This window comes from Ostrinia furnacalis, unplaced genomic scaffold, assembly GCF_004193835.3.
Source record: "Ostrinia furnacalis isolate ACB-3 unplaced genomic scaffold, ASM419383v2 OfSCF1112, whole genome shotgun sequence".
NCBI classification, from domain to species: Eukaryota; Metazoa; Arthropoda; class Insecta; order Lepidoptera; family Crambidae; genus Ostrinia; species Ostrinia furnacalis.
In genome coordinates, this window is record NW_021131351.1 from 415,525 (window position 1) to 439,398 (window position 23,874).

The following is a 23,874-nucleotide window of genomic DNA, read 5'->3' on the forward strand; positions in this document are numbered from 1 at the left end:
ACCGGGCTGTTTCCTATTGTTGTTTCTCCCGCCCAGCCCGGCACTTCCAGCATTTTGCACGAGGTGTATCGACCGCCATTTTCGCCATCATTTCTTTGTAGACTCCGCTTTATTGAAAACCCCGCAAAATAATTTAGATACAGTCCACTTGTTCTTTGCTCCCCTTTTGCCCCCTTAACTATGATTTAATGTATAATTACGCTCATCCATATTCATGGTCCCAACCGAGCCGGATTTAACGATTTAGTCTATTGCAACCCCGCTTTATAAAACCTACGTCAATCATAGTTATCGCGNTTCTTAATATTTTTTAAATTTGAGTCTGACATCTGAACGGTTTGAAGCCAATCTTTTGTGGTAATATTCAAAATTTCAATTTCTTCTTGTTCCAAGATAGGAGCCGGATTCCGACTTAGCGCATCCACATGCTGCATACTGTGACCTGGTCTGTACTCAATGGAGAAATTATATTCTTGGAGAATAAGCCACCATCTAGCAACCTTTGGCAACAAATCACGTTTCGTCAACGTGGAGCGTAAGGCGTTGCAGTCAGTAATGACTTTAAATTCGATGCCAATCAAATAAACACGAAACCTTCTCAGCGACATCACAACGGCCATGGTCTCTAATTCATAAGAGTGCCAGAACTCTTCTTCTTTGGTGGTCTGCCGACTGAAGTACGCGACTGGCCGCAGTGGTGACTCTTCGTTAGGTTTCTGTAAAAGTATTCCGCCTACGCCCACCTTACTAGCGTCACAATGCACCTCTGTAATAAACTCAGCATTGTATAATGCTAGCACTGGTCTTGTAATGAGCTTTGACTTAATATCGAGAAATGCTGCCTCTTGTTCCTCACCCCATACCCACGGCACATCTGCCTTAGTCAGTTTCGTTAGGGGCTTAGCAATGCAAGCAAAATTATAAACAAATCGTCGGAAAAAACTTGCCAGTCCGACAAATTGTCTTACCTGGTGTACATTGCTTGGACGGGGAAACTCTTGAACAGCCTGTATCTTTGTACTACCGGGCTTAAGGCCTTCTTCTGATATTTCAAATCCTAAGTAATCAAGCTTAGATTGGAAAAAGAAGCATTTTTTTAGGTTTAGCGTAAGGTTAGCGTCTTTTAGTAGTTGAAAAATGGATTCAAGCTTATCAAACATTTCATCTGTAGTACTGGCTGTGCATAAAAGATCATCAAGATAAGGTATGGCTAAATCAAAGCGTTTTGCACCAAGGGCTTTATTAATCATGCTTTGAAATACAGCCGGTGCATTCACGAGGCCAAAGGGCATTCGAGTATACTCGTAATGCCCATCGGGAGTTACGAAACCTGTTATGTGACGTGAGTCTTCAGCCACAGGGATTTGATGATAGCCTGATGCAAGATCTAGACTAGTGAATAGTGATTTTCCACTTAATCGGTCCAATTGATCATCAATGACTGGCATGGGGTAGCTATCTTTAATAGTCTTTTTGTTCAGTGCCCTGTAATCGACGCACAGGCGAGATTCACCATTTTTCTTCTTCACTAGGACAATTGGGCTAGAGTACGCTGACTGAGATTCTCTTATAACCCCATTCGACAACAGGTCACCTACTATTTCCCTTACTTTAGCCCGTTCGCTAAACGGTAATCGATATGGCTTATAAGTGACAGGTGCAGAGTCGTTTAACCTAATAGTCATCTCGGTTATGTTGGTAAGACCAAGCTCGCATGGAGTCAATGCGAAGCAATCTCTAAAGTTATTCAACAATTGAACCAGACGATCTTTTTCAGATTCACTGATTCCTGGTCCGATGTTTATCATGTCTAACGTAATTGGACATTTGGTTTTAGGTTGCGATGTAACTGGTTCATTATCTAAGTTTACTTTGTTGACGTCAAATGATAGTGCACCTGAAGAAAGTACGCGATTCTGTGGAAATTTTATAGCTCGAGCCAGTAACTTACTATTTTTGAAACAAAGAGGATTTTTTGAAGAGTTTATAATTACAAGTTGACCCCTACTATTATGAAGTTGGTACACCCCTTGCAATAGAACATACTGATTATCGGGCTTCATACAGATACTTCCTGGTACGAATAATGATCCTGTATATTCTTCATCGGTTCGTATACTTACAGTGTTCATCCCTACTTGCAATGTTACTCCCTGACAGCAGTAAATACTTATTCTTTCTGCCTCTGAATCATCACAGTATAAGTTTAAGGTAGAATTAGTTTTGTAAGCTACAACTGTTGGTAATTCAGTCAAAGATTGTCCGATTAAAACATCAGTATCTAATAAATCATCTTCGACCACGTAGATTTCGACATCTGCTTCTACAGCATCAACTACGATATTAACAGTGCTTTTGCCAAGGGGCACCACACTTCCTGAAGCAAATCCTTTAATAACGGGTAACCCTGATTTAATTAGTGGTAAATAAGATTCCTCTGCTACGCTCTTACGTACTAATGTACATTGACTTCCAAAGTCAATGTATGCCGACCGCTTTATATTATTTAATGTTACAGATTTAAAATACTTGCCATTTGTCGAGTCTCCAGGTGTAATTTTTAAAACTTTCTTCACGGGCTCCACTTTACTGTCTGAACTGTCTTTGATATTAATATTGGTTCTATCCCGGATATTATTAATTAATTCACATTTAAGGCTGTCATGTCCAAAACGAGAGCACTTATCACACCGTTTTCTAGGTTTTGTACACGTGCGCGAGGTGTGACCTACTTCGAGACAGTTGAAGCATTGAATTTGCCTAAAACCTTCGCGATTGGTAACAGTAGTTGCTTTCTGACTTCCCGCATTCAATAGTTTTTCTCCAGCCTTCGTATTTTGTTCATACCTATTTAATTGATTAGCTTTGCGGAGTACGTTGTTTTTCTTAGAAATTCGGCGGAGATATTTCAGTAGTTGAGAAGGTCTTTTAAAACTTGAGCCTTGGGCATTGAGACGTATGTTAAAATCAAATATGCCGTTAATTATACAATCAACTGCATTACGTCCTTCTATACCACACATTTTCACCAATCTTGCCTTGTCATGGTAATAGTCTTCTAGTGATTCCTCCCTTCTACTTCTCCTTTCCAACATTTCCGAAAGTCGATCAGCATAATTGCGATCGTCGGGGAAAGCTTTAACAATTTTCTTTTGCCATTCTCGCCAACTTAAGTTAATAGTACTCAAACCTTGGTACCATTTCTTAGCGTGGCCAGCTAATTTTGGAATTGCATAGAAAATTATTTGTTTGTCACTCCATTTATAAATTCTGGCAGTTTCGTTTACTTTACGTACCCAGTTAACGGCTGACTGGTCGTTTGCATCCGGGTTAAATTCAGGGATTACATGTTGTGCCCCTTCGAAGTGCTGATCAGCCTTACCGAACAAACGAGCAAATTTCTTGAGTACCCCATAGTCTCTAGACGTTTGAGATCTTGAGTAACGCCGTCTCTTCTGAGATTTTCTCAAACGGTACCTTTGACGTGATGGTCTTTCCGAATTCAATCCAGACGATAGACTTCCCGATGTGGAAGTACTGGATCGCTGACGTTTTCTTTTTCCGAGTTGAACGCGTGAATCGTGGCTAGAATAGTCAGTACTTTCCACTGAACCCGTAGTCGTACTAGTAGAATATCGTCGACGATCAGTCGAAGGTGTCCGTCTCCGCCGCCTTCGAGGGCTAGATTGAGAGGAACTACTATCGGAGCTCTCAGTGGAGGGTCGCCGACGACGCGATCTACTGCGGTATGTTTCACGTTTTCGTCGGTCCCTATTTTTCGGAGAAACTTCAGGCCGTAGCCTCCGCAGAGGGCGATCACGACGATCCCTACAGCGGGACGGCCTCGTATTTTTCCGATTATCTAAAGGTGGTGTATAACGAGAGATCTCCGACGAAGACATAATTTCAATAAAGTCGGTCTGTTGCAGTGGAGCTTTGTTTATTCAATCATTTTAGTAATAATAATGTGATTTGTTAATTAAATGTAAGAGGTGAGGTTAGTAAGGAAGAAACAAAGAAGAAAAATAGTTAATGAATGAAGTATTATATATATAACCAGTTTATTTGAAAGTAACTGTCTATAAAGTTTAAATCACTACCACTGTAAAAATATACTTTATTATAATTGCAAACGAACTGCCTAAGCCGGGAATCGAACTCGCGACTTTTCGCTTGCCGGGTGACTGCACTTAACCATTGCGTTGTTGATAGTTATCAAACATAATTAAATAAGAAAACAATAAATAAAACAAGTAAAATAAAATGAGGTTGTCCACAAAGTAAAGCATAGGTACGTATGTAATGTGTTTGCAATGTTTGTTACTTAATTATTAAATGGATTGGTTATCAATTTAATGTATTGATTTGAGTGTTAAAGAAAAATGCATCAATTTTTATTAATTGATTTACAGTGAGTTACTATACAAAAGACTCAGAATTACTGCCTACCTGATAAAACACTTCGCCCGAGTATTGGTGTTTAATTGCTTAAAATAATAATAAATAATTTCCAACTATGATGTTTACTGTCTGTTTCGGAACAAAACCAATACAGTCATGTTCTTGTTCCAGGAACACAAATCAATAAGTACGTTTTGTTACATTGTAGGCATTATATTTTATTGCACAACATAGCAAAAATAAATCTATTATTCTACAAATGAGTTTTACCGCTAATCAATACTAGTACCTAATGTTACTAGCCAGACATTATTTTGAGTATTTTACCTCGCAGGGAATTCCTATTTTACCGACTTACTTGTTATTATACTTACTGGGCGAACAGGTAGGTAGATATTGTTATGTTTGATGTATGCTTGATTAAGATCAATAATTCTTAACGAAATACAAACGAATTCAGTATGCAATATTATATAAAAAAAACGAGGATTTAGAAGCAAACCGTATTTATGGTACGAAAATATAATAATAAAATAGTGTACATACCACTTGGTTTTCTCCAACGTTCTTACCACTTCTGACTTATTAGAAATTCAGGTCAACTCCGGAAATAACACCCACAGGATCCAATCAATACTATATTTCTCTTCGTACAGAAATTTACAAGATTGATAAAACAAGCGCCGCACGCGTCACGCTCCGATGGCCGCCGGCGACAGATTGGCGCCTGCTTTCAAAACAGGACTGTCTAAGGCAAAATATTCGTTGAACGACTATACAATGTAGGTAATTTCAAATGTTATTAATAAAATGGAAGCCTGATTGCTAACAGACGGCCATTCTGCCGCGGGGATGTCCCCATCCCCAAATCCAGCTCGGCCATTCATCACGTGGGTATGTCCTCATACCATTCTTATGCTAAACTAGTGCAGTAAAACAATTTAACAATAATTTTAATTTTGCATAGGTGGTGATAAATGAAGGAACACAAAATTACATACAAAAACAAAATAAATAATAATCATCACTCCAGTAATTCACATATCACTTACATTATTCAAGTAAGATCTCAAATCTCGTTAATTTGATTAAGACAACCTAATAATTGTAATATTTTGTATATTATTATATTTTATATAATTATTATTGTAAATATTTTGTGTATCTTTAGAAATACTTTGATTACCACTATTAATTATGTTGACTTTCCAAAATTAGCCTCATTTTGTATAATTCAATTTCATATCATTATGTATGACAAAACAATATAATTCCTATGTATGTAACTATAACAAAACCAATATAATTCCTATATAAGTATTAAGTATGTACAACAAAAACAATTTCATTAGTTTATGCTGCTTAGTTAAGTAAACTTAATAACAATCAAATATCACTCGGTAATTGATTTTATATACGCATAATTATTTATTTAACTTAGGACAGTTTTAGTTGATAGTTCAGTGCCACACTAGGGGCAATCACAACACTTTTCACCATTTGCCACACTGGGGGCGTCACATTTGCCACACTAGGGTATCACATATTTATCACACTGGGGACATTTATTTATTTCACATCACTTAAAATTACCACACTGGGGCATCACATATTTATTTACCACACTGGGGACATCACATATTTGCCACACTGGGGCACTCATCACATTTGCCACACTGGGGCATTCATTACATATTTGCCACACTGGGGCACCACATTTTTAGTTCACCAAAATAATAATGATATACACTCAATCTACGAATTAATCATTCACGCTCGGAAATTAAGATGATCATTTTCATATTAGAAATGTAGCAGTACCACAACAAGGGGTTAACATAGACTTATCACTTGAAATCGTGTATCCTCTGCACGAGTGGAAGGTTCATATACGAGAACCTAGATACTCGCATCAGCGTGCATCGGCTAAACCATCTTTAGTTGATCCTCTCAAAATGTTTCAGAAAGCACCTGGGCTGTAAATGTCAGGATAGGAAAGGAGGTTATAGCATGCTAATTGTAAATTATAAGAAAAATCATGTATAAAGTTATTTACTCCGAAGAAGACTCATCGCTATTCGAGCCAGCATCACTAACCGAATTAGAAGTATTCATATCAACACTGATCCATGGTTTCAAATGATCAGCAGGGAATATATTTTTATATTTACGGTTCGAGTGTCCTACAATATTTGATACTTCATATCTATCCTTCTCCAATACACCTGAAACCCTAAAAGGGCCTTTGAACTTAGGGGCTAGCTTTTTGCTTTTACCTTTATCAGGGTTATTGTTTGGTATCATTACCAAATCACCTTCTTGAAATATTTTTGTTGGTGCTCTATTCTTATCAAATAATTTCTTCATCTTTTCTTGATTATCATGTATAGTATCTTGTACCGTTTTTCTAAGTTCTTCTCTTTCTATATCTGTCATCTGTTCAGTTTGATCTAAGGCCCCTTTTATTATTCCCTCTGAATGTCCTATTGTCTTTTGTCCGAACACAACTTCAGCAGGAGACTTTCCTGTACTTTTATTGACTGTATTATTTAAACTCCACTGTAGTCTACCTAATTGAGCATCCCAGTCCTTTTCATCTCGACCGTGGTTCATTGCCGCCAGAGAGTTCAAAATAGTGCGATTGTACCTTTCAATCTGTCCGTTCGCTCGCGGCGTTGCCACGGCATTACATACGTGCTTGGTTCCAATAGCACTCGTAAAATTTTTAAACTCTCCAGAGGTGAAACTTGTGCCCTGATCTGAGATAATTACTTTAGGTTGTCCAAATACCGAGAAAATATCTTCTAGCACCTTAATCGTGGATTTAGATTTTGTGTTTCTTACACCCTTTATAAAAATGAATTTACTAAATGCATCAATAATTCCCAGAATATAGCAATTCCCACGTTTGCTTTTCACAAATGGACCTAGATGATCCAAGTGAATAGTGTGGAAAATTGCCTTGATTTTAGGTATCGGATGTAGTGAGCCACTTTTCTTTCCAGCCAATTCCTTGTTATATGCGCAATTTATACATGCCTTGACATACTTCTTGACAAAGCGGTTCATTTTTGGAAACCAATAGTCGAACTTAATTTTTTCCAAAGTTTTCTCGAAAGAAAAGTGACCCGCTTCATCATGATTCATTTGACATATTCTCCAACGAGCAGAATTTGGTACAACCCATTTTAATTTATTTCCGACTTTCCTGTAGATTTTATTATCGCGTGTTACATAATTTAATTGAATGTCCTTAAGATCATTATCACCTGTCTCTAAGATATCCCAACTAATATTATAAATGCGAAAGTAACTCTGTCTGTCTGTCTGTCTGTCTGTCTGTCTGTCTGTCTGTCTGTCTGTCTGTTACGCTTTCCCGCTTAAACCTCGCAACCGATTTTGATGAAATTTGGCATAGAGATAGTTTGAGTCCCGGGAAAGAACATAGGATAGTTTTTATCCCGGTTTTTGAAACAGGGACGCGCGCGATAAAGTTTTTCTGTGACAGACAAAATTCCACGCGGGCGAAGCCGCGGGCGAAAAGCTAGTNATGATCCTCATTATGGAGTCGGTGTTGGAAGAGTTGAAGATTTTATAGTTTCCTTGAGCTGTCACTTGACAGCCTGGCATACTTTTACGATGGTGGATCAAAGTATTTTGGTTTGACTATAGAGCGTGAGAACACGCACACAGTCATAATTATTTTAGTGTGAATAAAACTAGCATCGAAATTACCTAAACTTGACATGCCACGCTAGACGTAAACGCTCTTAAACTCTACCACTAGTGACGTGATGCCAATTTTATAATACACGCACTTTCTTATGGCGTCCCTTTATACATTAGTCACACTGAATGCGGTCTGCGGTCAGGTCAAGTGAACTGTCAGTTTGCGTTCTTTGCTCGTGCCCGCACTGTCAGATCGCATCAATACAGAATGTAAAGACCGACGATGTTATTCGTATATGCGGGCAGTGGCGGCGTAGCATAGCTTGGCACCCGGGGCGGTCACCCCCTCCCCCTCCATATACGGGGTTATGGCACCCCAGAATGGTCAGGTCTGGTGCCCCCCAGGATTTTTGAGTTACCGACTTGAAGAAAAAAGATGTTAGTACGAATCAGCTATAATGATACCAATCGCACCCAAGTATCATGATCTTTGTCATGCAGATGCGCCAGTGAGTACTAATCTGCGCGACTTTTGTCACCCCCTGATGCCTGGCACCCGGGGCGGACCGCCCCCACCGCCCCCCCCTTACGCCGCTACTGCCTCACCTAGGTGGATCGAGATCGAGAAAGGTCATGGGATGATAGGAAGTACCTACCTGGATGCGGGAAGCGCAGGAATGGTCATTGTGGAAATCCTTGGGGGAGACCCATAGGTCTCTAAATGACGTCTACAGCTGGACAAATCCAGCTGTGGACGTCATTTGGCTAAAACGAACGACCGAACGAACAAATTGTCTATCTATGATGATGATGATCATTACTAAAATATGTAACAATATTATAATGTACCTTGAAAGTTTAGTTTTTAGGGTAAACTACTTTATAGCAAAAAAAATCTAAATCAGTAGAAATAGAAATCAATAGACTTGATTCCGTTCTGATGTGGTGGATACAGTTTTATCTCCTTAGATTGCCATCATTACAGCTTAATAATCGCCATTAGCCAAACACGTGAGGCAATAGTCATTACAAAACTAGTTATAGGTGAGCTGATGATGAGGCTGTGTACTCCGTGCTTTATTATTAATGAATATTAAAGTGTAGTAGCGTTTAAAATATCCTTTAAAATTAATAACTACATATTATAGGGTTCCGTTTTAAGCAAGACCTTTTCGCTTAAAGAGTGGATTAATTTAAGCAAAGTGTTATAAAGGATTAAAAGACATGCCAAAGCCAATGGACCATCGAAAATTTGGACAGAATTTTTTTCTAAACTGAAAAAATATGACTGAAATATAGCTTAGCGTTTCAATATGACTGGATTGGAAGCAAGTGGTATTCAGCACTATAAATGAAACAAAATTAGCGTTACTAATGAAGTTATTCTGATTTTTCAAGAGTTCCAACAAATTCTTGACATAACTATTCTGAAGGAATACAATGAACTAAGTATTTTGCAAACAGTTCGTAAATTTTGCAACAAAGGCACAAGTACCTAACTAATTTATGTTTCATCAGTGTGCTTTAAGTTTAACACAATGTATCAAAAAGAACTAAAAAGGTTTTATTGACAAAAAAACCAACGGAATCCTTTGAAAAACAACATTCAGCTCGTGAGCCCCAGGCCTTACAATTAATGAAGTTAGTTACACAGCGAGTGGATCGCCCGCTAAATTGCTCATCGCGCGAGCGTGTCCGATTTTATGTCCGCTAACAGCCCGTTCAAATGTACGATAAATGAACTTTTTGCGTCGGGACCTACACTGAACGTGTATTCTTGTCTTTGCTTTGGGTTTTGACTGAGTGCTTTCACATTTTGGCCGCTTTAGACAAACGCGCGACTGATGCGCTGTCGATAATTTCATACTATGTGACAGCGGATTATAAAAACGCCGCTGCCGCGCTGCTGTCGCGTTTCTCACGCCCTAAAGTAAAAGCGCTCTTAACATCATCAAAATCTATTTATTCATTCATTCATCACGAAATCTGAGAAACTACAATGTGCTAGGTCAAATTTTCTCTCAAATTTTGCATGGGGGTTCCTTTTAGAACTTAGGTGGTCACTAAGACGGGATTTTGCAACATTCAACCCCTAAGGGGGTAAAACGGGGGTTGGATGGAAGTTTCCACGCGTACGAAGTCGCGGGCGGCCGCTAGTAACGTAAAAAATTCATTTGAACTTTTTGCGTCGGGACCTACACTGAACGTGTATTCTTGTCTTTACACAACGGATTTAAATGCAGTTTTCAGCAGTAAATAGAGTGATTCAAGAGGAAGGTGACTGACTCACTCATCACGAAATCTCAGAAACTACATGTTAGGCTCTCAAATTTTGCATGGGGGCTCCTTTTATAACGTAGGTGCTCACTAAGACGAGATTTTCAAAATTCAACCCCTTAGATAGACATGTTTTTGTATCAGTTTCTTTAGATTTGACAGTACCTATCAACTTATTACAGAATAATTTTGTGTTTTTCTTCTTCCAAAATATTTACGTCCTCAACACGTTACAATAACCCTTTCTTCTATTTTTGTAATGGTTCTATAACTCTATTACAACTATTGTGTTTTATCATTTACCTCTACAGCTTATCTAACGCAATAACCTTTAATGTAGGCAATTTTTAGGGCTATAACGGCTGTATACAAACGTACAGCTTCTAAATCTATATATATGTTACGGCTAAAGATAGTTGTGAACATAAACTTAAGATTAGCCGGCTAAACTTAAGATTATCTTCGAGAAGCAGCTAAAGTTCGATAACATGTTAGTTTGCGTCGTGATATTCCATCTTTAGCCGGCTAATGTGAACATTAGCCAAAACGAAACGGCTAAAAATGTATTCGATGGGCGCGCCAGGCCGGCGGAGGGCTTGAGGGGGCGGTGGGGAGACAACGCGCGCGCAGTTTTATTTTGTAATTTTAAATACCTACAGAAGATTCTGTAGTGACCAAATGGTTCCTTATTATTTTATTTTAATGAATAGGTAGATATTGTTTTAAGTAATTAATATTTTTTTATTGTAATAATTGTAATTTTGAATACCTACTACATAGGTACATAAAATTATGTGTAATGAAAGCGATTATTTTTTAATTAAGTTTTCGTATCTAAATAGCAAACATTGAACATTGTTTCCTTTTCCATTTCCTTCTACATTTTTAGCCAAGGGCCTGCGGTTACACTTAAGTTTAGCCGGCTAAAGATAGAAGAAAATAACATTAAGGCTTGGTATTTCTTCTAAAGTAGGTATTTCGCGCTGTCAAAATCTGCGCGCGCAATTCTTTGCCGAAAACAGCGCGTCAAAGAGCTCCCGCCACAATTTCCAGCTACACAGTNTTTTATATCTACAGTATTTTAATAGCTAATAATTTTAACTTTTAAATGGGTTATTTAATTATTATTAAATGTGTAGCTCCTACTTAATTTTGTTTATCTACTATAAATAATTAATAAAGAAGTAGACATCCTGTAAAGAAATATTGTGTTTATATTTTTAGATATAAAGTTTTAAATCTTAATAAACATACATATCATAACCTACCTAGATACCATAAAATTATTGTTGTCACTGTATTCTACTCATCAAAATTTATTATTCATTACAGGTATCATTTTATGGCCTTCTACAATCACACCTAAACCTTACACAGATCCAGATCCGGATACACTTAAGAAATGTACCATTAACACTTGCGGGCAAACTGAAATTAATGGGATTAAAACAAAATGTACTTGTGAGAATTTATTTAATAAAATAAGCTTACTTACTTATCTTAATAAACATTTTAATTAATCAGTATTTTGACTTTCAATTGAAACCTAATAAAGTTTCAAATAATAAGTAGAATAAAATGGTTAGTCAAATTGCAGAGTTTCAATTTGTCTGCTCATGGTTTCATCTGGCTACTGGGGTTATCTCTGTAAAGAAAAATAAGCAATGTTTAATACTATTTTATTTTGCCATCCTAACAATCAATATAACATAACATCTAAGTTTAGTCTAGAGAATGTATACTTACTATAAAAAAGATTCAATTATTACAATCAAGTTATAATCAACATACCTTTGCCTTTGACCATTCATTTTCTGTCCTGTCAGTTCTAAGATTAGAGTTTTATGTGACTCGGTGGAATTTTTATCATAATCTCTAGCGGCTGAATCTTCGCTTCCATTCCATATTAATTATAACCTAAAAAACAATATACTATTACAAACTAACTTAGTTGCACGATCCAGTTTAAAACTCTTCACTTAACAATTTAATTTAGGTACCTACAATACCGATGTCTACTCATAATATTTTATTATTTATGATTAATTATTCCAATATTTCTGTGATTTGGACGACACAGTCAATCAAACACAAATTGAGTTTCTCTGCAAAAAAGAATTTTATTTATTGTTTACTTTATAACAAATTTACACATAAAATAAAAATCTTTAGTAACAAAACTTTACTTCTTACATACCCGCAAGAAAGAAACGACATTTAATGTTATTAATCGCAATGTCGGTTCCTAAATCATAATTAGATTATCCTTGTATCAATAACAATGGTTTGGTATTTATTTTATATTTAATATCACCTAGTGTTTGTATTGCTTTGAGGTTATACCTACTTATATCACAGAATTATGTAGATCATAAATACCATATTTATTTTACCATAGATCATAAATTCATTTTGTCACGGTCCGGCTAAATGACGTTTGGCGCGGGAAAATTTAAATTTAAGAAAATTGCATTTTTCTTTACAATGTTATTATGAACTATAAACGACTACATTAGTCGTTTAAAGTCGACTAATTAGTCGTTTAAAGTCGAGTAATAATCATACTAACTACATATACTACAACGAATCTATTAACTTTCAGAGAGGTTTTTACTTTTTTTTCTTTTACTTTTTACATTTTTACTTTTTTTAGTTTGATTGATTGATTACAACCAGCACGAAGTTGATAGACAGCCACTTCCATTAAGAACACTGAATATGAATGTCATTCTATTTGGTCGTTTTATCGCAGGATAACAATATTAAGAAAAATAATGGTCGCAATTCATGGTGAGTAAACGCGCATCCAATAGTATGCTTTGATGGCAACTCGCACTCGCACGCAAACGGTCTTCGGTGCGTTTGAAGTCAACTCGGTATACGCGATCGTAAAGTCATTCGGACAGACATAACAACTTACCTACACCGTGTCACATTAATCTCTTTTGGAACTGACAGGAGAAAAAGAATGATCAAAGGTATAGTTCCAAAATACTGAACCAGGCCTGGCTCACTCCGCGCGGTACATCCGATAATTACCTACAGCGAAGCGCCCCGCCGGCGGGTATTATATCAGTCGAGTGTCACGCGCACGCCCGTCAGGACGCTGGCGTGCGTTTTAGTATGATTATAATTCTATGATCGAAGTATTATTTAAAAATGGACATAAAGAGAAATAAATATTGTGCGGCGTTCGGGTGTTTNCCGGCCTTAACATCTCGTCGAAGATAAACTTAAGTTTAGCCGGCTAATCTTAAGTTTATGTTCACTCCTATCTTTAGCCGTAACATATACATATAAAAGAAAGTCGTGTTAGTTACTCCACTTATAACTCAAGAACGGCTGAACCGATTTAGCTGAAAATTTTCAGGGAGGTAGTTTAGAGCCAGGAGAAGGACATAGGATACTTTTTATCCCGTTCGAAATAAAAAAAGTATGCTTATTTATTGTCATTAAGGCGGAACAAAGTTCGCCGGGTCAGCTAGTATAATATAAAAGGAGAAACTGACTGACTGACAGACCAACGCACAGCCTAAACGGCTAAACGTAGGCACTTGAAATTTGGAAGGGACGTAGCTTAGGTACCGTAGAGGTGCACTAAGAAAGGAATTCCCGAAATTCCTACGGGAACGGGAAATAGCGGGAAAATCCTTTTGTATGAAAAATCTAAACCGCTTAAGTTAGACGTTGAAATTTGGCATGCAGATACCTTAGTAAACTTAAAGCTTAGTTACAACAGGATATTGCAAAATGCCCACGGGAACGGGAGTTAGCGGTAAAAAACATTTGTATGAAAAAATCTAAACCGCGTAAGATAGATTAAGGGGGTAAAACGGGATCCACGCGTACGAAGTTGCAGGCGGCCGTTAGTCTAGAATAAAAACGGTCCGTAATACAGCCCGTATACAGCTTAGAGGTGGTAGCAGCCATTATTATAATTTATTAGAAGCAACGCGACTAGGTAAATCATTGCCTAATTGATTGCGAAGTGCGTGTTCATTAGGTGAAATCACATTAGAGGGCGGCCACGAACACTCTGAACTAAAGCTACTAAAATAAATTAGTGTGTCGAAAAAAACATACATTACTAGTGTTGGTCTTATACAACACTAGCGGCCGCCTGCGACTTCTTTCGCGTGGTTCCTGTTTTACCCCCTTAGGAGTGGAGTTTCGTAAAATCCTTTCTTAGTGGATGCCTACGTCATAGCATCTACCTGCATGCCAAATTTCAGCCCGATCCGTCCAGTAGTTTGGGCTGTGCGTTGATAGATGACTATGTCAGTCAGTCAGTTAGTCACCTTTGAGTTATATTATTTAGAAGTTACTGTATTTGAGCATCAAAATCACCTTTTACACGTTCCAGTATTACTATAACCCTACTAATGCTTCGAGATACTAAATGGGCCAGTGCTGAGAAGAAGCAGCGCAAGAAACTCAGTCACTACTGTCGACCTTTTTATAAGTGCACAGAACTTAGAAATCTAAGGCTGAGTTGCACCATCTTACTTTAACTTTGTCAAACGTCAAAAATCTGTAACACTCTATATAAAAGCGCCGGTTATCGTTATAGTTACCGTTAAAGTTAGGCAGTGCAACTCATCCTAAATAGACTTTAGGATGAGTGAGTGAGTGATGAGATGCTAAATCATGGAAAATAGACTGTATGAGGTCGACTGTACCGGGCTTCTCGCCGGGCGCGGGTCAAGCTGTCCCCGGGAACTAATTGCCGTGACTGTGTCAATATTGTAGGTGATCGTAAGAGGCACAGTTAAAATAGAACAGACAGAACTTTCAAATTAATTTAAGAGAAAATCGTAAGGCTTTCTCAGATTTCTTCCTCGTCATCATGATTATCAAATTGCACCTACCTTCTATCGACTGTACTTTTATATATATATACTTTTTAACTGCAGAGTCGATTATCTGGTGAGTTACGAATCTATTAAACTATTCATAGGGGCTAATATACGTGGGCGGGGCACATAGCTCGTAGAGACGATGGCCGTTGGGGCAGAAAAGTTCTCGAGTGACGACCACGGGCTGGAAGACGTAGCGTGGGCAGGCCTCCTACTAGGTGGACCGACGATCTAGTAAAGGTCGCGGGAAGAGCCTGGATGAGGGCAGCGCAGGACCGTGCATTGTGGAAAACCTTGGAGGAGGCCTTTGTCCATCTTTGTCGTCATTAGGCTGAAACGAACGAACGAATATACGTACAGTTTTTCAGATGATCAATAGCGAGTTACTATATTAATTGTAGCTGTTCTTTAATAAAAAATACTTGAGCTTGAAAGCTTGCTAAGAATGAAAATTCCATTTTGTGGAAGGCCCCAGATTTCACAAATTAAGTACATATTATTTCATTGTTAAATATTAACATTTAATTTTACTCTTATAAGAATCCACGTATTTTTTTACTTCAAACACTTGTTTCTCCTCGCCAGTTTTCTGGCTGTTGTTTTTTAACTATGTCCAGAACATCAACCGCTGGCCGCCCAAATCTCTTGTATTCCACACACACAATCGGTCCTTTGTCTTTCTGAGTGCCTGCTTCTGGTTTTAAAATTGTAATTGATTATTTGTCTTTCTAATTGACGAATAGCTTATTTCTTGTGACTTGGAAACTTGGAATTTAGGAAAAAATGCATGCACAGTTAAGTTGATCTTTGCAGAAATGAACGTAATTTCTGCAAACATCATCATCATCATCATCATTTCAGCCACAGGACGTCCACTGCTGAACATAGGCCTCCCCCAATGACTTCCACATCGCACGGTTGGTAGCGGCCTGCATTCAGCGCCTTCCCGCTACCTTTATCAGGTCGTCGGCAAACATAATGAGGCAAAATTTGTAAGTTTGTTTCAAGGAAATGATCCCTAGAACTGACCTCAATGTTTTAGTATTGAAAGCTTCATTATTCTACGTAGAGTAACATAAATGCTCAATCCGCGGGCAAAAGCTAAAGTGTATCATAAAGTATTTACTTTTATGCTCTAAGGCTGAGCTGCCTTATTTTAACCGTAACAATAACATTTTTGTATGGGGTTTGACAGATTTTTGACGTTTGTTACAGTATAAAGTAAGATGGTGGAACTCAGCCTAAGCCCTATAGGTAACATTTCTGAGTTTAACCTGGATGCGGGCAGCGCAAGACCGGTCATTATGGAAATCCTTAGAAGGCCTTTTTCAGCAGTGGACGTCATTTGTCTGAAACGACACGATACGACCTAAATTAGTATAGGCGTTAGGATTTTTAACCGACAATGTAAGTGAGGAATGTTTTTGTGTAAATATTGTCTTAAGTCCGTAGTGTGGCCGGTGGCCGTCTGGGTCGGCTAATTACCGTGACCGGGCCAATATTAGATGTCAATTAGAAGATTTAATTAAGTGCCCAACTGGCCACCCCGGCGCTTACTCGTTGTTTGGTAAATTAACGCACTTTCTAATTGTGATTTTAAACTTTTGAATATTAATAAAGTAACTACATACGAAAGTACGTAAAAAAATAAAAAGATTTTTCCAAATGGTGGAACATTGATTGAAACAAGATCATCTAAAAAAACTGCTACATTTTGCCTACAGTAAAAAAATCGGCAAAGTGTCAGTCCATCTCTCAATCGCAAGTGAAGGTGTACGACCACCATCTCACAAGATTAAACTCTATCTATCAATATAAGTTGGTATTTAAGTTACATTTCGTAATTCGAATGCAATAAAAAAACGTTTCCTGTAAGAAAGGGGCCTAATTTTTTATTTCATATTAATAAGTAGGTACTTAATTGCTGTTATATTTTAGTAAAAATATTGTACCAAAGGAGAATAAATGCATCACACATGACCAGTAGGTAGTGTTAGTTCGAGTTCACCACACTTATGTTAACAGTGCTGACCGGCCATATGTTTGCCCGGGCGGGATTAGAGTGCGCGAGGGCCACCGTCCGCAAACATAGTGGTCGGCAATCTTCGGTAGTTTACTTACACCCGTTTTGAAATGAATTTTGTGTATAAAATATAATGGACTTGACCACAGATTTACACTTGCGATCAGAAAATTCTTAATCCTTTTATTTTCGGTAAGTAGGCTTAATTGTAAAGGGCACTTTTATCAAACCCACCACTGCTTTGGGACAATAATGTAGGCAATTTAAGTACTGCTAGAAGCAGTGCAAGAAACTCAAACACTATCAAATCAATCAAAATAAAAAAATAATGGCCGGTAAGAATCTACAATAATTCCTCTCGTATCTATCTGTGCTTGAGTTTCAAGCTTTCAAGCGTATCAGTCCAAAGGTTGACCACCGCTGACCAGTGTAGACGCCGAAATTTGTCAAAGGCGGCGTTTTTGTCGGCGATGACGCCGTGTGAGTCATTTGACGAGCCGGAATCCAATTACCTTGTTTAGAGGCTGCAGTGACCTCCAAGGTCAGGGGCGTGCAGTGCACAGAACAGTGCAGTGCATATTTAGGCAGTAGCAGGGGGCAGGGCACATAGTACGCAGAACTGACGGCCGATGGGGCAACAAGGTTCTGGAATGGAGGCCGCGTACCGGAAAACGCAGCGTGGGACGTCCACCCACAAGGTGGACCGACGACCTGATAAAGGTAGCAGGAGGGCGCTGGATGCAGGCCGCTACCAACCGTGCGATGTGGAAGTCATTGGGGGAGGCCTATGTTCAGCAGTGGACGTCCTGTGGCTGAAATGATGATGATGATGAGGGAAGCACCTGGGTCCTGGATGCGGGCAGTGCAGGACCAGACGTTGTGGAAATCTTTAGGGGAGGCCTTTGTCCAGCAAAAGACGTCTGTTTGTCATTTCTTTTTAGATTGCTACTATTAACGTACGTACCTAGTATAGTACCTACATAATATTGCTTGGTGAGTATAGGAACAATGGATTTGCTTTTACAGACAGTCAGCTGCTATTTCTAGCGTAGTCAGGATCTACAACTAACCGCCAAAGTCAGGGGGAAAGTTAGACTATTATTGGTCCCACAGCGAAATTCATATTGAACAAAACTAAAAATTAGTAAGAAAACATCAACAATGAGCAACAGAACGGTGGTCCAAGACGTCACTACCTTATTTATTGCCTCAGCTTCATTTCATGATCATTACATTCTATAGAAATTAAAGAAATAATGACCCGTGCCCACTTCTTAACAAAACCGACACCTGGCGGGGACAAAAGGCACTAATTTGCCTTTTATTGCATAGATTCTTTGTTGAAGACCACCTTGGAAGTACCTACCACCAAAATATCAGCTATTGTGGTCGCACAATAGAGCTTCAAGATGTTAGCCGTAAATTTTGCGTAAAATACCTTCAAATTAAACTTAATGTTTTGGGTCAATTAAAAGCACCTTTGGTGTGGAAAAAAAAATTGTAAAGGAGCAGTTGCACTTACAATAAGAGTAGTTATAATAATAAGTGTGACATTTTACAAGGTTTGCTGGCAACGTGGCGCAAAACTGTAGATTACTTACCTTTTTAAAATATTCTTCTTCTTCTTTTCGTGTCGACAACAAACCTACACAGTGTCAGCCCAAAACTTCGCCACAAGAGTGGCGTTGTCAGCAGCACTCATCAAATCCTCCTGAGTGCAGTTGCTTGGGCACTTAGGGCACGACATCAGGTGCTTCATCGACTGGGGAACAACACCGCACCTGTACTCCATGTTTAAGCCATCCTAGAATCCCCACCTGACCAGATTGTCCTTACTACGGCCAACCTGCGTCCGAAGTCTATTTAAAATACTGTAAGTAGGTAGCGACCACGGGCTGGAAGACGTAGCGTGGGCAGGCCTCCTACTAGGTGGACCGACGATCTGGTAAAAGTCGCGGGAAGAGCCTGGATGCGGGCAGCGCAGGACCGTTCATTGGGGAAAACCTTGGGGGAGGCCTTTGTCCAGCAGTGGACGTCATTTGGCTGAAACGAACGAGGTAGGTAGTTTTGATTTAAGTATTTATTGTGACATGGTAATCAGAAAAATAGTAATATTTACGAAAATTGCATCTTTTATAAAGTTTTTCGTATCTATTATATGAAAACTTTTTCTGTAGTAAATACTTACTACTAGTAAACGGGACTATTTCTACCCTCTCGATCCTACCACTGCAAGTCCTGTGTAGTCAGAGTCTAAAATTTGACCGCCAATAAAAACCGAATCAGTGAAGGTTAAGTTTGTCCCGGGGGAAAGTTATACTGTACTTATTAGTAGCCTTATAATATTCTGAACAGAAAAGTGTATGCAATACAAAGAACAGCAATTCTTCATCCATTAGCAATAGAAATGAGCGAATAGATCACTGTCATAGTATAAGTGAAAACAGATTCAAGGGCACATTCGGGGCATAATGGGGCATTGGGCGTATAATCGGGCCATCTGCGGGGCGTGACGGCCGTTACTCGGCAGGCGCCGTGCGGAGTTTGTCTTGAGCTCTTGACTCTTTAATTTGACCGCTGCTATGTAGAATATGTACGAAGAAAAGATAAAACAGTACCTATCTTAGTTTCTTACACAGCTTCTTTTCAGCAATGGGCTTTGTCCCAAAGCAGGTTAATTTTTTTAAGTCAATTTGCAAAAGCTTGATTAATTTTATGACTTTTATAAAATATATAAGTAGGGTCATTGCACTGGATTTTCGTAATTTATTTCGCATCACAAAGCTGGCAACTCCGATAATTGGACTTTGGCTGGATTGGATTGGAAAACCAGCGAAATGACCCTACCTAAGTGGGTACTGTAGAGTTCACTTAGAGAAAATTCGGCTACGTGCGAAATTTTTCTCGACTTATGCGACTGTATGTTTAACTTCAAATTATAGTTTTATTGATTACTTTATGAATCGCTCCATCTCCATCGCTCTTGTTCATAGAACGTTTTCTCTCCGTTTTGATTATTTTGCAAATGCCTAGTTTTATCTCATCTACCCGTATATACTACCACTAGCCAACTTTCAAACATCGAGGTCCGGCGAGACTGAGCGGCGTTTGCGAACTTCAAACGACCGCAAACAAACGTGGGCCCACACAATGGCCGAATTTGTTCTAATGAACTGGCACACGCCCCGCACTTTTTAAATTCGAATTCACTACAGTCTACAGAACAACCGTGGAACATTAGTGAATGAAGTTTCGATTGGTTTAATGTTTAAAAAAATGTGACGCACGATTTCTGGCCAGTATAATAGAGCGTTCCAAAAAGTTCTGAATATTCGCTCTGCAGTGGGTCTAGTCAAAATGCCATCGCAAACCAATATGAAGTTTTCACTAATGTCAGTCGCCGCGTCACCAGTAATTCGATTCGATCGGAAAATGGCANTCTGTGGCTAGGGTTGCCAACCGTACTATAATATATAGTATTGTACTATATTTCGGGTCTGCGTACTATATACTGTTGAAAAAATATATAGTACGCAAAAATACTATATTTTCAACACCGACAAATCTAACAAACAAATCCTTCATTTAGAAAAAAATAAGAACGCGCATTTAAAGTAACTTTTAACTGATAAGATGACTAAGTCATATAACCTATTGCGCACGTACCATTTCCATTTCACCGTTTCTGCAGTCCGTAGAGAAGAGCTTAAGAAATTTGTTGCTGCTGTTGAAGGTGAATGGCATGAGCTGAAACGACATGTTGGTACTAGGTGGCTTTCATTGCTTCCTTGTGTGGACGACATACTTTTGAATTGGAAGGCTTTGAGTGATTATTTTTTAGCTTAGGTGAGGAATGTCCTACACTATTCAAAATATTTTGATGATGAACGAAAGTAATGGAAACAGTAAAGTTCAAATCTTTTTGCATTTGTGAGTCATTTTTTACATAACTTTCATAAAGCTGTTAAACAACTTGAAGGCAATAACATCACAGTCATAGATGTGTTTATTTTGTCAATTTTAAAATCGGCGCTAGAACAACGTAAAAAAGATATTTTTTTTTTGTTACGAAACAAAAAAATGTTGCAATAATTAGAAGCAAAATCCCCCACAGAAAGTTATGGAATTCAAAAGAATTTTTTGTTATTTCTTGATAAATGTTTAGACTTAATAAATGGTTTGATTTCGGTGAAAGCAATTGGTTATTTAAAATTAAAAAATTAATTTAAAAAAGGAGGTTTCATTTAATGACTGTGAGACAATATTAGAAGTTCTAAATTTACAAGAAAAATTGAGTATCAAGATGGACGACCTATACTCTGAAATAACGATATTGAATGAAATCTTTGCTAAAGTAAAAGACTGTAGTGACTTTACTGACAAAACTACAGGCCAAAAATGGCAGCATATTTTTAAAAATACTGAAAATGACTTACCAAATTTATTTAAAGTAATTTCATTCCTGCTCTCTATTCCCGCCACTTCGCCATTCACAGAAAGGATATTTTCGGTTATGAATTTCGAAGTGGCGAGAAGAAATAAACAGAAGTAGTATATCATTAATAAAAAATGAGCTTTTGATTTATATTAATTTAAAAATTGAATGTGACAAAGCATATGACACTTTTATTTTAAACAAAAAACTGTTACACAGCGCAAGAAGTGCAAAAAAAAGTTTTTATAAAAATAAATAATTAACAAATACATATTTGTCTATTTTTTTGGTTTTTCCCATAAAATACTATATTTTTTTTAAATGTACTATATTTTTTACACCTTATTTTGGAAAATACTATATTTCGCTGATGAAATGTTGGCAACCCTATCTGTGGCATTACCAAACAACGAGCCACCACGCTACTAACCGCCCTCTGCAAACAAGAGGCTATTGAGTGGTGGAAGTCTACATCGGGACAAAAACACTCAAAAGCACTCATTCAGGGATATAGCAACAAAGTAACTAAGGAACTGCTAAAGTTCAAAAGATACAAAGCCTGTGCAGTGACTAGAATACTGACCGGCCACTGCAAACTAAACAAACATAAATCGAACATGAACATGACCGAGGAAACTCTGTGCAGATTCTGCCATACAGAAGAAGAAACGGCCATGCATGTTCTTTGCTCATGCTTCCCGCTTATGAGCAAAAGAAGTATCCATCTCGGGCGACACATCATGCTGAAGCTAAAGATAAAAATGGAGGCCAGACTTAGAATACCTACTTGAAGCACAACCTATGTATCACTATCTCGCTCTCTGTGGGCAGGCTCTCTCTTTCTAAGTAGGGTAACCTTTTATTTATTTTTCTCAGGACGACAAAGACCGATTTACGTTTAAACAGTGTGTCTTGATAAAGTGCACTTAATATGATTATGAAAAAAGGTTTTCGATGTTTTTGTTTTAAGATGAATTACAACATTAAGAAAGTGTAAAGGCATCGAAAACTGTGGATATTTGATAGAAAACAGATTTTAATTTGGCAGTTGACAGACGGATTTGGATATGGATTGATTACAGTAAACGGCCGTAGAAAACATTATGCAAAATTAGATAAGTAAGGTCCCACAGAAAGTCCCAGATATATCCTCAATATGGTCATACTACTTCAAAATGTCTTATAGAAACAAAAATTTTAAATTTGCTCAAAGTCAATGAAACTCAATGTAAAATCTTCTTTTTCTTGACATATGTAACATTTAATAATAAGTTTAAATACTGGTAAAACGTTTTAGGAAGTAATTACTGTGAAAATACAAAGAAATATGTTAACAATGATCCACTGTCAGAAATCACGAAATAAACACTTACGCGTGGAATTTTATATCACTTCCAGGACAACACGAACTACCGCAACCACGCACTATACAATTTTGCACCATTTCTTCAGACAAAACAATGATAAGGTCCCTTGAAAAATCTCAAACGAAATCAACTGCATAGTAAACAACCGCCATGATGGGCCGGATTCGGCCGATGTTGCCACATTACCGATACCTCAGAAATTGGGATTGTAATTCCCTGATTCGCCAACACATTAAGCCTAAATGGCCGACAATTTTGTGATTTTTTATTTAACTAGGTAATCTAAGTTTCAAATATTAATTATTTATTTATTTAACTTCTTATTTGGTTAGTGAATTGGCTATTTCGAAGAATTTACAAGGAGATTTAAATAAGAAGATAGCAATACTACAGTTCACACTAAAAAGAGAGGTAGGGCCACAGAGAGCGAGATAGATATAAGTAGGTATTTGACTCAAGTTTTGTTCCCAACTTTGCCCTCCATTTTTATCTGTAGCTTCATGCACATCATGCACCCGGATGAGATAGCAGATATCACGCTCCAAAGAATCTGGAAATTTATAGACTCAACGGGACTAAGCAGTGAACTCTAAAGACAAGGGCTGCCACAATAGATCAAACCTGGTCGAGTTGGCGCAAATAAAGGCCCAAAAACCAATAATAATAATAATAATTTCCGCAACATGGCGAGGGTTTTTATGTTCCTGGTCAGGCTATAGTAACGAAATAGTAAGGCCATAAGGCTTGTTATACATTGGCGAAATATTGTGAATGCTCTTTATTTATTCAATTCGAAATATTTGTAAGTATGCACCCAAATACGGGGTAATATTAAGGGGTTAGAAA

The 23,874-nt window shown here is 37.9% G+C and overlaps 1 protein-coding gene across 1 annotated transcript; it reads right to left on the reverse strand.

The window, feature by feature from the left end:
- Positions 1-278: 278 nt before the first annotated feature.
- LOC114351244 (uncharacterized) lies at positions 279-5,434 on the reverse strand. The gene is made up of 2 exons (XM_028302384.1): positions 4,948-5,434; positions 279-3,934 (listed from the first exon to the last, which is right to left on the reverse strand). Exon 2 carries the CDS (start codon positions 3,900-3,902, stop codon positions 279-281), a length of 3,624 nt encoding a protein of 1,207 aa, XP_028158185.1. The 5' UTR covers positions 3,903-3,934; positions 4,948-5,434.
- Between the last annotated feature and the right edge of the window lie 18,440 nt (positions 5,435-23,874).